General features: G+C 53.2%; 1 protein-coding gene across 1 annotated transcript; it reads left to right on the top strand.

Annotated features, from left to right (window-relative positions):
* Positions 1–6,078: 6,078 nt before the first annotated feature.
* Positions 6,079–9,083, top strand: LOC148165116 (uncharacterized). The gene is given in 5 exon segments (XM_088023300.1): positions 6,079–6,204; positions 6,206–6,344; positions 6,347–6,600; positions 7,321–7,324; positions 8,965–9,083. Coding segments are annotated over 5 exon segments (642 nt in total).
* Positions 9,084–16,134: the final 7,051 nt, after the last annotated feature.

Genomic DNA, 16,134 nt, shown 5'->3' with positions numbered 1-16,134 from the left:
GTGCCTGACGTGTGCTTCGGATACCTCCCCCCGCCCACCACTCACCCTCACGGTGCCCGTGACCCCACTTCGCAGTGTTGATACCAACTCAGGTGCTGAACGACATGGCGCTCGGGGCAGGCCCTAGGCCTTGGCCTTTCTGTCCCCAGAATGGAGGCTCTACCTCCCTGGTTATACCCCTGTGGGAGCAGGCAGGGCACCAGGAGCCCCCAGATGAGCCCCCGGAAGTCCTTGCTGGGCCCCTAGCCCTCCACTGGGGGTGAGGGGTGGAGGGAACGTCAGGGAAGGAAGACGGGCTCCTGTTGTGTGTCTCTTCCTGTCACCTCCTTGATCGGGATGGAGGCTTGTTTACCTCTGAGAGGCGGGAGGAAGGCGGGAGGAAAGGAGGTTTTCCCTTGCCTCTCCTGGAGGGAGCTCCCTTATCTGCGGGCCTGGGACGGGGGTGACTGTTCCTGGACTCCCTGAGGGGTTTGTGGCTTGGGGGGCTGCCCAGGCTCTGCCTGGTGATGCTAACCTTGCCCAGAGAGGAGCCCAGGGGCACAGGTCCTGGTTTCAGTCCTGGGAAGTCTGGCTGGTTTCCGCTGGGGAGGCAGCACGGCTCTGTTCCCAGCTGGACCTGGCCATCAGGTAGAGTTGGAACGTGGGCTTGGCTGCTCGGTGGCGGAACGGGCCTCGAGGAGGTGGCCTCCCCTCTGAGACCGGGCCTCCCTCAGGGTGGTGGTGAGGAGCGCACGAAATCTCCCTGGGAGCTGTGAGTCCTGGTTACTACTGTCTGTGACCGACCCCTGCCAGGGGGTGCCATTCCCCATTCAAGGCCGCACCTGGGGCTGCCCTGGCGGGCCCCTGCCTGTGACATCACCCACGACCCAGGGGAGTCAGGGCACCTCCCAGGTGGCCAATGGCTAGAGCCCCAGGGCAGCTCTTCTCTGCATCTGGACTCACTGCCAAGGGAATGGGACGCTGTTTGTGCAAACACCTCCATGACTTGAAACTCGACCCTGAACAGGTACCAGGCCCTTTCTGACTTTACCAGTTGACTTGGCCCCCTTCCTACCAGGGGCTGACTGAGCCACCACTCTTTGGGGGCCGACAGAGGTTAAAGCAGACGGTGTTGGCAGCTGACCCGCAGCGATCCTCGACCCAGAGAGGCCCGGTTTCCTTGCAAGCGCTGATGCGTGCCCCTCCCTCGGCCGGCTTCCCTCTGCAGCCCGCGGAAGCCCTCCGCGGTGCCGCCCAGAAGGAAACAGATTAACGTGTCTGTTTCAATGCACTTGGAGGCGTGTGGGCCCTTGGCCACATGTCTGGTCTTCAGACTTCAAAGGGGCCTTGAAAGCCACATCTTGATGAGTTTGGTGTAAAATGAGTCAGGCACTAGGGATTTCATTTCCCCTAAAAATGGCACCGCCTTAAAAAAGTAGCAGAATAAACGTAAATGGCAAAGTGAGTGGTTGATCCTTGTCACCACCACCCCCAAGTTTGTATTTTCAGATGGGGAACAAGCTCATTAATTTAAGTGCTCTTTGGGCTTAAAGCTCCGTGTGATGGAAGCAGGGTCTAGGAAAGGAATGGAATCTTTTCAAATCCCCATTAACTTGGAGAGGGAGGGGCTTTGTAATTATTCCACTAATGAAAACTCTCGCCCAGAAACACATCTTGTTTAGCTAATTTTTTTTTCTCCTCACAATGGCAAATCATAACTCGAAGAGGGAGTAAAAATGTCACATGGCTCAAGGCAAACCTGAATTCAAATTTTTCCCCTCTGGCTTTGTCCTAAGGATGCTGACCAAGCACAAGGGTGGGAGGAAATGTGAAACAAAGGGATCCTTTTTGCTTTGTGATAAGGCTTTTGTCTGGGTCCCTGAGCCCACAGGGGACCAACTCATGCAAGGAATTTAGGGTGGCCCACCCCACACCCCTTCTCTCTTCCTCAAGAGCTCTCCAAAGCAGGCAGGCAGGAGGTGGGGAATTGACGAGCCTGACTTACGGCTTGTGTCCAAGGGTGTTTTGGACTTGCTTATCTCCCCAGGACAAAGCTCAAAGATGAAAGAATATTCGAGCCTTGTATTGCCCACATTATTCCCTCTGCCATAACCACCGCCTTCCCAAGGCATCAGGATGCCTCTCCCAGTGCAAAGCTAATGCTGAACCCTGGAGGCGGCGGGGGGGTGGGGGGTGGGGGTGTGGTGTCTCTGAGAAAGAGGAAATCTTGGCAGAGGCACCACACCCCAGAAATGCCAGCCTCGGGCCCAGCTCCAAGCATTTGGCACCGGTAGCTGCAGAGTAGCCTGGTGTGTGAGAAAAGCCCAGAAAGCAGCTAACTCCAAGTTCAAGTCTAGATTCAGTCCCAGCTCTGCGGCTTACCGGCTCAGAGAGCCTCTGGCTCTTCATCTCCCCAAATGTCCCAAACTTCTTCATAGCGCTCATTTTACAGCAGGGAAGACTGAGGCACAGCAGGCAAGTCTAGACAGCCTTACCCTTTCTTGCCTTGCAGACTGGGAGTCCCAGTATGGAACATTCTTCCTCAACTCTGCCTGGCTAACTCATGTTAATAGTACAGGGCTCAAAGGGCACCTCCTCCAGGAAGCCTTCTCTGTGCCTCAGTGCCCTCATCCATAAAATGGGAAAGTGGGAAACTTCCATTCTAAGATTAACCTCTAGAAAGATCTCCCAATGCATCCATCCTCCAACTGGCTGGCCAAGTCCTTCCCCACCCAGATCTGCTAGAAGAGGGGCTGCCTGTATGTTGGGGAGACTCAGTTCCCCAAGGCAGAGTGGAAGGGGTACCTCAATGAGGGGAAGGGAGCCTGTGGAGAATCTATTAAGCATGGTGGTTCAAAACATGGGCCAGCGGGTTCAAATCCTGCCCAGCCATGAACTCCAACAGATCATTTACCCTCCAGAGACTCTCACAGCCTCTGTTTTCTCTCCAATGAAGTGGGGTACCAGAACCTACCCTAAATATAGTGTTTGGGGTTAACTGACAAAATGAATGTAAAGAACATACCACAGTGTCTAGTACCTGATAAGCCTTCATAGAATTACTACTGCTGAGAGGTGCTTAAGAGGATTCTTCTATACGGAGAGCTTAAATTCAGGGGGGGCTACTTTAAGGACACAACCATAAATAGGAGAGGCACTTGGGCTGGAGACAGAGCCCGGGACTGGAAACTGGCGTGGGAGTCATCAGTGGGAGTGGATGGGGTGGCCAATGGCAGTACTAGGAGCAGGGTGGATCCCTGGTGGCCCGGGGGCGTGGCCAGAAAGGTGGGAGGAGAGCTAGGTGAGTCAGGTGCTCCGGGGAGAGCCCTAGCTCACCTCCCAGCCTCCCCTGGTTTCGCCTTCAGTGACCCCTTTCCCTTAGCAGAAGCTTAGGCCAGAGGCAGGCCTGGGGCTGCCCCCACACCTTCCCAGGGGTTGCGGGATGGGTTTGAAGTGAATAAATCTGGAGAAAACAAAGTGTAGTAAGTAACACTAATGCTAGGCTCTGAGTCTTAACAATTACCCCCATTTTTTTTACAGGGGCATTTCCCAGGGCACAGAGAGGTTAAGTGACCCGTGCAAATGTAATGGTCAAGGCTGCGTTAAAAGCCAGAAAGCCTGAATTTAGGGAGGAGGCCATGAAGCCGTGCCCTGCACGCAATAGCCTCGCCCAGGTGGGCGCTTGGAATCCAAAGGCGACTCTCCTTGTGAGCCAACCTCTGTCTCTGAGCCCGTTGGAAGGCAGTACTTTTGGGGCGCCTTTCTTCACCCTTCCACCCCACTCCCTCTTTGGGGAGCTTGTCCACCCCTCAGTGCAGCCCCCATCTGGCCAGCTGCCAGAGCCTGTTGTCAGGAGGACTGGCGTTCCGACTGTCGTTGCCGTAGTGGCCGCCAGGGGTCGCCGTGGGCGCGCGAACTGCGGCACCGAAGAAAACCCTGCGGTCGGGAGGGCACCGGGTCTTCCAAGGCCCAAAGGAGCACACCCACCTCTGCGCTCCAGCTCGAGGCCCCGGGCCTTACCTGCCTGGAGCTGGGGCGGTCTGGGTCAGGGAGGCTTTCTTGAGTTCCGGGGTCAGACCCCGCCCCACACGCGTCTGAGACCAGGTTCCTGCCACCCCCAGCCCTCGCAACTCCGACTTACCTCCATCCGTCCTTCCTTCCCTAACACTCCCGGAGGCAACAGAACGGACGTGCAGTCCGCCAACTCATCCTTTCCTTGAGCGCTTTTTTGAGCACCAACTGTATGCCAGACAATACCCCCGGAGGTACTGGAGACGCGAGGTTGAGCAGGACAGGATCCAGAACGCGAGCTCTGTGAGGGAGGGAGGGTTTGTCAGCGCTGTTCACTTGCAGCTCCCGGCACACAGAAGCCCTCAGTACCCAAAGCATGTTTGGTGCTTACAGCCTGCTCAGAGAGCCTGGATTAAAAAGGTGATTGCACAATTAACCGATGACCACTGTGAGTGCTCCAGACGAGCTATACCAGGCCCAGGCTGTTTTACTTAACGGGCTGGCTCTTAATCTTCCCCGATGACCCAAACTTCATAGCCCTCATTTTACAGCTGGGAAAACTGAGGCACAGGCGTCAGTCTAGACAGCCTTACCCTTTCTTGCCTTGGGAGTCCCAGTTTACAATATTCTCCTGCTACTCTTTGCCTGGCTAACTCACGTTCATAGTTCAGGGCTCACTCAAAGGGCACCTCCTCCCGGAAGCCTTCCCTGATCATCTCCCCAGTTCCGTGCTCCCCATCCACCTGATTATGGGTCTGTCTCCCCTTCTGGACTGTGAAACCCGAGGGTGGGAGGCATGTAGACTCCGTTCCTCCTCATCTACCTTTAGTACCCAGCTCAGTGCCTGGCAACAGAGTCAAGAGCGAATGAATGTTTGTTGAATGAAGAAAGGAGAGCGAACGGAGCAGAGGGTGGAAAGGTGAGTGGCCCCAGGAGGTTATGGGTAACCTCCTCACTGGTACTTACGCTGGTCACCCCTGCAGGGCCCCGGTGGGAGAGGCACAGGGTGTGAGGGTCCTGGGGGCTGATGTTATGGTGCTGCTGGGTGACCGGTGGGTCCTCCTCTGCCCGCCCCCACCCCCTGCCGGGCCTCCCACAAGATGCTGTCGCGTTCGATGGGAGAGTTCTGTGTCTGTAACGCAGGGGTGCGGGGATTGGCATCCATCCCCGTGTGACCAAATGAACATTGCTGAGCCTCAGTCTCCTCGTCTGGGAAAGCGATGGCAGAGAGCTTGTAAGTGAGTCACCGTGAGGAGTCCACTGGGTGGAATCACTCAGGAAAGCCTCCAGCGCAGGGCCTGGCACGAGTAGCCCGGGTGTGCCTGGGGCTGGCACCGAGTTCCTGCAAGCCTCCCTTTTCCCACCCGGAGACGAGGCTTATGGGAGCCCCAGCAGCTGAGGAGGGTGGTTTCAGGCAGACGGAGCTCAGCACAACAGCCGGCACCGGGCGGGTCCCCGCGAAACGGCGGCTGACGTTTATGGAAGGCCTCCTCCATGCCAGGAGCTATTCTGAGTTCTTCTACCCTGGCCTAACGGCATTCTCTATCCCAGCAGTAATCCCCACTGTCATTCTGACGTTCAAAGGACACCAGGAAGCTATCAAGTGTCGGAGCTGTGTTGGAGGAGTCGGAGTCCAGAGTTTCCATGGCAATCCCCCAGCCACGTGTCCAGAGCTTCCTGAGGGTGGACACCAGGCCTCCCTTTGGACCTCCCTGGGTGCCTGGTGCACAGTAGGTGCGCCTCAGGGTTTGCTGAATGCGCTAGAGGCTACGGCACCCCTTGCCTCTCCCCGGGACCCTCTGAGAGTTGGGGGGGAGCCTTGGGCCCCGAGTCCCTCTGGGGCAGAATACAGCCTCCTGCCAGGCACCGTGGGCGGGTTGCGGCCAGTCTTTGCTCCCTTTTCCAGCCCCGTCTGTCCTGTTGCCTGCGAGTGGCCCGGCCCCCTGAGCAGCCCAGGCCCCCCCTTCCCCCAAGCAGGGCCCTGGCAACCCAGCCCTCATTGGCTGCATGTATCCTTGGACACAGGCACCAGCAGAACAAACGGGCCACAAGCCTCCCTCCCTCCCCGCCCCTCCCCCCCCCACCGCCATGAGGGATCTGAGCACCACCCAGAGCCAAGCCTGCTGGCAAGAGCACATCCAGAAGGAGACGACAGCCCGGGTCGCCTAGAAGATCAACTAGGGCCGCAAGTACCTGAAGGAGGGGCCCATGCCCACCCAGGAAGCGGCTCCAGCGGGCTCCCCTCAGGTTAGCCTTGGGAGCAGGGCCCTTGGCTGTCACCAGCTCCCCTGAGAGCAAGGAGGTACAGGATGGACGGCCAGAGACCAAGGGGGTCCGGCATCAGCTGTCCAGGGGAGTGGCGTCTAGGGCCCCCCGCCCAAGGGAGACAAGGTCTGGGAGGCCCAAAGAGGCCCTCGGGGGCCAGCAGTCCAGACCAGGCCAGAGGGCTTAGAAATGCGGCAGGTCCCCCCCAGCACCCTGCAGCTGCTCTTCCAAGGCATCTCCCACGACGGCCAAGGCCGGGCCTCATACCCCCGCGAGCGGCATCGGCAGAAGCCGGAGGAGAAGTTTCAGTACCCGATCTTGTCATGCTGGGAGTACGGCTGGCACGTACGGCTGGCCACCACTGTCTTGCCACTCCAGGCCTCTGCGGGCAGGCCCGGCCTTCCCTGCCCCAGCCCTGTCCTTAAATCACCCTGCAGGCACCAGCCTATCCCTCAGGTGCACCCTTCTCCGAGCAGGCCCCATGCCTTCAACACCTTCAGGCCTTCGCACATTTTCAACCTGGAATGTACCTCCTGCCTCTTCCTCTGCTCGCTAACTTTCACATGTCACCTCCTCTGGGAAGTCCTCCGAAAGTCCTCCAGGCAGATTTGAGTCCACCCTTGTGCTTATGCAGCTTTTTTCGTCTACAAAAGCACTGGGCCCACTGTGTCACCATTCCTTGAGTATCCATCTGGCCTAATGAGCCCGTTGGGTTCCAGAACTCCTTAGTTAATTTTATTAAGGCCCTCCCAGCCCCCAGCTTGGGACTGGTACTCTGTGACCGTGGAATGAACGAACAAATGAATGAAGGCAGACCTAGAGAATGAGGCTTTGGTCTGGAATCAGGAAGTGCAAGTTCAAATCCTGGCTCCTCCCCTTGGGAGCTGTGTGAGCTCAAGCAAGAGGCTTAACTTCACTGGGCCTGTTTCCACATCTGAGAAATGGGACAATACTAATACCTGCCTTCCTATGTCACAGAGTTTTGGGGAAATCACATGGGAAAGCAACTTGAACAGAAATTTTCAGCACCTTGAACAGAAATTTTCCTCACAAAAGCCTCACAAGGTGGGTGGGACAGACATTCATTCATTCGACATGTGATGCTTTCACTCAGGACAGCCCAGGGAGGGAGATCTGGAGTCACCAAATCCCAGCTCCGCCCCAACATGAGTTAGCGAATGAACAAGCACGGAAGAGGGACTCAGTTTGAAATTAGGGGGCCTGGGTTTGGATTCTGGTCTGTTCATTCGCTCATTCAACAAGGGTTTAGTGAGCACCTGATACATGTCAGGCCCTTTGTGTCCCTGGGGATACGACAGGGAATGTGAGTGTTGAGGCTGTAGAAGGAGATCAGTCAGGAAAAGGAGAGGAAGACCCAGGGGCTCCTGGGGTAGACAGGTGGTCAGGGAGGCCTGCTGGGAGGGGATGCTTGAGCAGAGGCCTGAGGTGTTTCCACGCCATCAGATTCTCCTGAGGAGGGCCTGACTCCCTGGGCCCACAGAGCGAGTCTCAGTTCAGGCGCTACGCCCTGCTCCCTGCCCCCTCCCCTCCTCCAGCCTACAGGTCTGCGCCGCCTGCTGGGGAATCCACTGCAGGGCAAGGGCCGCCACCAGACGCAGCAAATTAAACTACGGGATGCCCGTCCCATTTGAGTTTCGGGTAAACAATAATCGTTTAGTCTAAGTATGTCCTAGATATGGCATGGAACATTTTTAGACGGAGAAATTATTCATCATTTATCTGAAATTCAAATGTAACTGGGCATCCTGTACTTTATCCAGCAACCCAAACACTGGAGCCAGGGGAGCTGCTTCTGGATGCCTCCTGTGTGCTAGGGCAGTGCTAGGTTCAGGGCAAAGACTGGAAGACTGTTTTCCTCCATAGTGGTTCTGCTTAAGGTCCCAGATGCCCCTAGAATCTCCGGAACATTCTGTAAGCTTCTGGCCTCATGCCCCTAACCCGACCAGTTCAGGGGCTAGATGAGGAACAGTTGAGAGAACTTCTCTCTCTGTGGACCATCTCTCCCCGTTCCCTGACCCGGTTACAGACAGGAGCTGCATCATCCCCGGGGGTGCAAACAGCCATGGGGAAGTGGGGTTGAAGGCATTGTCTGGGCCCCAGCTGGATCATTCCCAAATTCCCCTTTACACACAGAAAGTACCGGTCTAGCGCCTGGCACATAGTAAGTGCTCAACAAATAATAATTATTACTATTGTTATTATTATTATTAGTTCAGCAGACGGGACTTGCAGCCTGTGAGCATTTGGGAGCTAGTTCAGCCTTGGCCAGGACCCCGGAGGTTCTTACTATGAAGCACTGGGATGGAAGGGCTCTCACTAGACAAAAGGGAGAAATGTGATGAGGTTACCCCTCGTAGGCGTGGCATAGGGATGGGGTCAAAAGAGTCAACCATTGGAGTGACTTGAGTGCCTATCACCCATCGGGGCAGATCGTGGGCCCAGAGCCAATGCAGGGTCTTGAGGTCCCCATGCTACACCAGGTGTACCGTCTGGTTGCTGGATGCTAAGAAGGAGTTGGGGGAGTCAGGTAGAGATCAAGAGGCACAGGGGCAACCGCTGCTCCTAACTGTACTTCTAACCAGAGTGGTTGCAGCAGGTGTCCCCACTGACCCTCAGCCCTTCCGGCTGGGCCAGGGCTGGCGGGAGGAACGGCGGGCCTGGCTCAACCAGGCCTTTGCTGTGTTACAGGGGACACCATGAAGGACGCCAGGGCTCCAATGTATGCCAGGTGCTGGCCCATCTCAAAGACCTTTTACATCAAAAGTAGTGTCTTCCATTTTCCACAGCGAAGAGACCAGCTAAGCTGAGCTCACTGGGGGTTCAGAGGTGGCTCCTGTCTTTTTCTGTAGTCTGTCTGGACCCCCCACCTGCTCCCCCACCTTGGTCCCATCCAGCCCTGCTCCTCTGCGAAGTGTGGGAGGACATGAACGCTTTTCTCTACCTCTGGGACTCAGGGTGGCCCCCCTGCTGCCTCTTGGATGTCCTCAGGGACCTCAGCTCCTTGCAGAGCCCTGGCCTCCACCATCACCAGCAAGGTGCAAGATCCTAGCTGCTCTCCTGGGGGAAACGGTGGAGTATCCAAGTGCTCCAAGAGCGGAGCTGGGGTGGCGGGGGCCGGGGCGCAGGGCTCGCTAAGATCTTACTGTACTAAGTGGAGGAGGGGAGCATCTCCCTGTGTTGACTGTCTCTACATTTTAGTGAAGGGAACCACAGCAGAATTGCTTGGTCCCGGTGTATCTCACAGTTTAAGGAGGAAGCAGTTTCCATGTTTACTTACTCTTTATCTCACTGTACCCCCACGCCCTCCCCCAAGAACCTGCATAAGTCAGGTTTGCCTCGCTGTTGTAACAAACAGCCACTACATCCCAGTTGCTTTAACCAATAAAGATGTATTTCTTGCAGCACAGTGCACTCTGATGGTCAGCAGGCCACCTCCCACACACTGACCTAGGGAGCCGGGCCTCTCCTATCTGGTGGCTCTGCCATCTCCTAGGGCCTCAAGGTCCTTCCCTGAGCCCTTCTACATCCAACTGGGGACAAGGGAAGAGACAGAGAGTCTGCAGAGAACACACCCACTCTTAACCGCCTTGGCCTGAAACTGACAAATGTCGCTTCCTGTCATGTTCTGTTGGTGAGAACACATCCCATGACTTGTAGGTGTGTGAAGGTTGGGAGAGCTGTGTCTCTTCTGGTCTGCCTGCAACTTCACCGAAGAGCTAGGCCACCTAGGGCTGCAATTTGAGCTCATTTGTCTGGCTTTCCCTCATCAACTTTGGGAAAGTTCTTGAGTGGGAAAAAGCATGAGGCAGAGAGTGTAAGCGAGGGCCAATGGGTGCGTGTGATTCTAATGGAATTCACACTACAGCCTTGCACACCAGAGGTGCTTGGCCAGAACCTGCTGAAGGTAATCAAATACCAAATAACCCCCTGGATTCCTCTAGGGCCATGTGATTGACTCTAACAACCGTGGATCTGACAGCTCCTGGGGGGTCAGGCCTCCCTGGGCTCCTGCGGAATAAGGGACCACATCTTCTTGGAGCTCATAGCACAGACTGAGAAGGGCTGGGGTGGGGGAGGGTGGGCGCTTTGGGAGCACAGAGGAGACACTGAAGTCCGCATGGGATCTCGGGGCAGGCTTACTGAGGGAGGTCCCTGTTATTTCTGGCATTAAAGGAAATAACGCTCAGAAAATGCCTAGCAAGTGCCTGTCTATATTGAATTATATTAATGAGGATGACAGTGATCTCTGTCAGCAGCAAGTCTGCAAGCTGCTTACAAGAGGACGGACTGCCGCCAGGGCAGGCTTTCTCAGTTGGGATTTTGCAAATAGATCAAGCCCTACTGAAAATGATTTAAGTGACGATTTTCTCAGTTCTCTCAAGGAGGGGACTCCATAGCTAGCATCGTTCTAGAGGCATGGGAAAGAGATTCGTGACAAACAGAGGATGTCCCAGGATGTTAGGGCTTACTTCTCCCGGGGAGTTTATTTATGTACGTATTTAACAAATTCCAATGTGGTATTTGCTATGTACAGGCATTTTTCTAAGGCTGCCCTGTGGCATTCGGTACGCATAAGCCACACGTGTCCACTGAGCACCTGAAATGTGTTGTAAGTATGAAAGATGCATGAAATTTTGAAGATTTAATATGATTAAAAATGTAAAATATCTCATTAATAATTGTTATATTGAGTTACATGCTGAAACAACCAACTTTGTACATGCTAGGTTAAACCAGTGATTGGCAGGCTTTCTCTGTAAAGGACTAGTTGTATTTTCCACTTGCGGGCCATCCAGTCTCAACTCCGCAGCTACTCAACGTAAAAGCAGCCATAAATAATACATAAACAAACGGGCATGGCTGTGTGCCCATAAAACTTTATTTAAAAAAAATAGGCAGTAGGTTCGATTCGACCTACAGGCTGTCATTTGCTGACCCCTGGGTTAAATAAAATATATTATTAAAATTATATTTACTTGTTTGTTTGTGTTTTTTTTGCTTTTTTTAATGTGGCTATTAGAAGATTTCAAATTACATTTGGCTCACATGCTCTTCCTCCTGAACAGGGCTGATCTAAGCACTTTATGAATATTTACTTGAGGGATAACTGTTAGTCTGACGTGGGAGAGGGGGGCGGGGAATGTGTGAATTCTGCTGACAACCTAAAGAAAGTGCATAAATTGGCTCTTTGGCCTGGCTCCCCCACTGCTGAGTGTGGAGCCCAAGAGCAGATTGGCTTGCGGCTGCTTCCTTGGGGGATATCTGAGTCTGTACCCTCTCTTCTAGGTTCATCCTTTGACTAAAGGGAAGTCCCCAGAAAGACCACCAGGTGGTGCTGTCGGACCACAGAGCATGGCGGTCGGTGCGCTAGAGACCTACCTGCCTTCTATGCTGGGGGCTGCCACACATTCATTTGCTGTGTGGTCTTGGACCTCAATTTTCTCACCTGTAAAATGGGGGTCAGACTGGCCTAGTGAAAACATGAACTTTTAAGACAGACTGACCTGATTTGAGCTTTGACTCCACCAGAGCCATGTGATGATTTTCATAGTCCCCAGGCATTTTGCCTTCACGCAATCCTTCTTCCATAAAAAAAGATATTAAAAGTTATATTTTACAACTCTGTTGGTATAAACACAAATATCTTAATAACATTATATACTAAAATTTTTTCTTCAACCTAAAACTTCATCTTATTCCTTCTTATTCTGAAAGAAAACATTTCTATGGCCCTTAAAAGTATCATGAGCCCTAAGCCCCTTGCCTCCTGGGCCTCATGGAAGAGTCACGCGGGGCTCCACTACTCACCAGCTGTGTGATCATGGGCAGGTTATTTAACTTCTCTGGGCCTCATTTTCCTCACTTATAAAATGGAGATGACAACAGACCCCTCCTTTTTAGTGCCGTGGTTGGAATTTAGTGAGAGAACCTATGCCATGACTTCTTAGAGCAAGTCCTACAAATGGCTTTATTTCTTCTTATTATTATTTATCATCTTTAAGGATATTTTTAGCTCTAACCTCTATGAAACTATTAAAATATTTCAAACAAGTAAGAATCTCAAAATACGTAAAAAAATAAATTGAAATTTCCAGGCGCCTTGATGGGGGAAGTAGAAGAGTTTTCTGGAGAAGAGTATATCAGCAGGAGTTTTTGCAAATGGCAAACACAGATTTTTTTTCTCCTGCCATCAGGGAACTCATGAGGTAGGAACATGGACTTGCACCCATCAGCTGGAGCCTGGGCCAGCTGGACAATATGCATCAGGTGGGCAGGTACTTGGGAAAGATGTGTGAGAGCGTGTGTGTGTGTGTGTGTGTGTGTGTCTGTCTGAAGGTCTGTAGCATTCATCTTAGAGAAACGGAGATGTTCATGGAGTTTTGAAGCCTATGGAAGCCTCAAGCCTATGGGGACAGGGACATCATGTCTGCAGGGAAGGGGGCAAAGAGGGGAGGGGCGCATTAGGCTGAGGGAACAGTATGTGCAAAAGTTGGAGGCAAGTTCAAGGTGAGGTTTACCTTTCTTTAGCTGAATTTTAGTTCTTGTATCCCTGGTGCCATCCAAATATTCTTTGATAAACTTGAATACACTAGAAAGCCCTGTCAATTTTTTGTTGCTGTTGTTTTGGTTTGGTTTTTTTTGTGTGTGCGTTTTTTAAAATTTTATTTATTTATTTGACAGAGAGCGAGAGCATGAGCAGGGGTGCGGCAGGCAGAGGGAGAAGCAAGCTCCCGGCCGAGCAGGGAGCCCTTGATCCCAGGACCCTGGGATCATGACCTGAGCCGAAGGCAGACGCTTAACAGACTGAGCCCCCCAGGAGCCCCTCAGTTTTTTTTAAGGAGGCGCCATGCCCAATGTGGAGCACAGCACGGGGCTTGAACTCACGACGCTGAGATCGAGCCCTGAGCTCAGATCAAGAGTTGAATGCTTAACCGACTGAGCCACCCAGGTGCCCCAGCACTGCAGTTTTTTTTTTCATTGCAACTTTTTAATCTCCAATTTGTACCAGCTGAAATCACTCCCTAACTCTATAAGTTAGGTGTTTCCATCTGGAAGTCATTCTTTTTTTTTATTTGACAGAGAGAGAAAGAGTGAGCACAAGCAGGGGGAGAGGGAGAAGCAGACTCCCCGTGGACCAAGGAGCCCAGTGGGGGGCTCGATCCCAGGACCCTGAGATCATGACCTGAGCTGAAGGCAGACACTTAACCAACTGAGCCACCCAGGCGCCCCTGGAAGCATTTCTAAAAGAAAAATTATAATAATTCTATCACCCGATGTCTACTACTTTTGGCTCCAAAAATATTTTTTTAAAGGATAACTTATGTAAAGGCTTTTGCCTTCGCCAAGATGGCACAGTAGTGCCCCCTGAGTTTCATTAACTCCACAAAAACTTTGTGAGCAGTGACTAAGAAGACACAGCTTTGCCGTCATAGAGGCTGTAGGTTGGGGGTGTGGGGCAGACCTTGAACGACTAGCTACACAGGTGACGAGGGTTAGGAAAGGGACGTGGAGAGCATCGTGGGAAGATGTAGCGGAGGGTCCAGAAAGACTGGGGGAAGCTAGTCAGAAAAGGCCTCCCTGACTGAGATTTAAGCTGAGTTTTGAGGAATGAGAAGAAGTTAGCTCAGCAGATGGGGGAGAAGAGTGATGGGCCTGTGCAAAAGCCCGAAGCTGGGGAGAGCATGAAGCACTGAGGAACTAAACGTGGCTAGAAGGTATGGATGGTTGAAAATGAAGTTGGAGAGGTAAGTGAAGGCCAAGAAATACAGGGCTTTGTAGGTCATGATAAGGACTGGGGTATTTACCCAGAGAGAAATGAGGAGACATAGAGGGTTTTAGCAGGGGGGCAATAGCAGGAGATTTGCATTTTAGGAAGTATATCCTGGTTGTTGGGAGGAGACCGGATCGTAGCGGGGCTAGGGTAGGAGTGGTGGGACCCGGGAGGGGGCTGCTGATGCCATCCAAGGAGGGGTGATGGCTTGGACTACGGCAGCCCCCTTCGCCCCTGGCCCCATGAGGCCTGGTGTTTGTCTGCAGCTCAGTCTCAGCTACGTGGAGACTTTGGGAACCAAGCGATCGTTCGGCTAGAAAATGTTCCGTTGTTCCAGCGTTCCGTTCAGGGCGAGCACTGTTTCCCAGCCCATTTTCTCAGAAGAGCCGTGCGTGTGTGTGCACGTGCATGTGCACGCGTGTGTGTATATGTGCACAAAGCTACATGCACACGTCCTTATGTCCTCGAGGACACATGAATTAGTTTTATCGAATTCGGTAGCTTTCCTGAATCCTAAAGCTTGGAACCACTGGTGCCAGAATCCAGGGAGCATGGTTACCCCTTCCTCCTCCAAGCTGTGAGCTGCAGGTAAGTGACAGGGGAATGCGGGCTCCTCCTTGTGCCTCCGCCCGCAGCACCCTTGGGGTGGATGCCTTGATGGGGAGACTCGACAGCTGATGCAGGTGGAAACGTCTCTCACCTGCACACCTGCCTTGGCCAGGTCCCTTTGCTCCCTCCAGGAGGGAAGAGGCATGTGGCCTCTAGTCTGTCACCTTTTCCTTTCTTGGTTTGGCACTGTCCTTTATACTTGCCTCCTCCAACCCAAGGGAAAGATAGGAGCCAGGGCTGCTGAATTAGAGAAGCTCCCTGTACCCCCCAGCCCCCACCCACAGGGACAGGATGAGGAACAGTAAACACTAACACAGAACCCTAAGGAGGTGTTTGTGTTTGAGGCAGGAAAAGGGTGTTGAATAGAAAGAGATAATAACAGGGCCTGGACAGAGGGGCATCTCCATGTCTCAAGACTCACTTGCCGAACTGCTTTTCGTGGTCAAAGATAAAGAAATGGAACCTTGATTTGATTCCTCATATGGCAACAATTCAAAGCAGTTAAATGAGAGACCTATGTACCCGAAGACTGAAGGTGGGCCATTCTTTGAAGGAGCAAGTCCTATTAAAAATATAGCCTCCATTTGTGGAGGGCTTACTAAGTGTGAGGCACATATTCGGTGTTTTACATTCATTACCTACTTAAACTTCACCTCTGAGGTTCATTCTCTTATTATCCTCACTTTACACAAAAGGGGACTGAAGGCAATTGGGCTGCTCAGCATCCCAGGGCTCAGAGGTGGTGAAGAGTTTGGCTCCAAAGTGAGCCTGAGTCCTGCATCACACTAAGCAGAGCTGGGAGAGTGAGTTCAAGATCTGGTCCCTCAATAAATAACGAAGAAAAGCCTCATCCTCAGGTCACCTGAGAGCTTGTTAAAAATGCAGGCTCCTGGGGCACCTGGGTGGCTCAGTCAGTTAAGCGTCTGCCTTCCACTCTGGTCATGATCCCAGGGTCTTGGGATTGAGTCCCATGTTGGGCTCCCTGCTGGGTGGGGAGTCTGCTTGTCCCTTTCCGTCTGCCCCCCACCTGCTCACGTGCATGTTTTCTCTCTCTAATAAAATCTTTTTAAAAAATGCTGGCTCCTGGGCCCCGTCCCCCCAAGCTTCTGAGACAGACTCTGGGAGCCCTGGGGCCTGGGCATCAGCATAGTAACAGGTCCCTTGGGATTCTGGTGCACACAAGTTTCAAACCCTCTGGACAAAGCCAAGGCTGAAAGGGTGTGTACAACCAGGGTGTACCCTCCTTCCCCAAAAGGCACAAGACCTGCTTGCCCCTGGCAGACCAGTTGACCCAGAGGGATGGGAGCATGTCTGTGGCTCTGTTAGGTTGTGACCAGAAAGAAGCAGCCTCACTCTGTGTCTTCTTGCCTGGCAGAGTTTGCCGGGAATGAGAGCTGGCCGGTGCTCTGCTCCAGCACAGGGACAGAAGGATGTCTTGTCACCAAGGAGGCCACAGGGTGGCCAAGACCAGCTCAGAG

This window comes from Eumetopias jubatus, unplaced genomic scaffold (genome assembly GCF_037043125.1).
Source record: "Eumetopias jubatus isolate StellerSeaLion01/CBP00866 unplaced genomic scaffold, mEumJub1_p1.0 scaffold_1, whole genome shotgun sequence".
Taxonomy (NCBI): Eukaryota; Metazoa; Chordata; class Mammalia; order Carnivora; family Otariidae; genus Eumetopias; species Eumetopias jubatus.
This window is presented reverse-complemented; position numbering and strand designations above follow the sequence as displayed.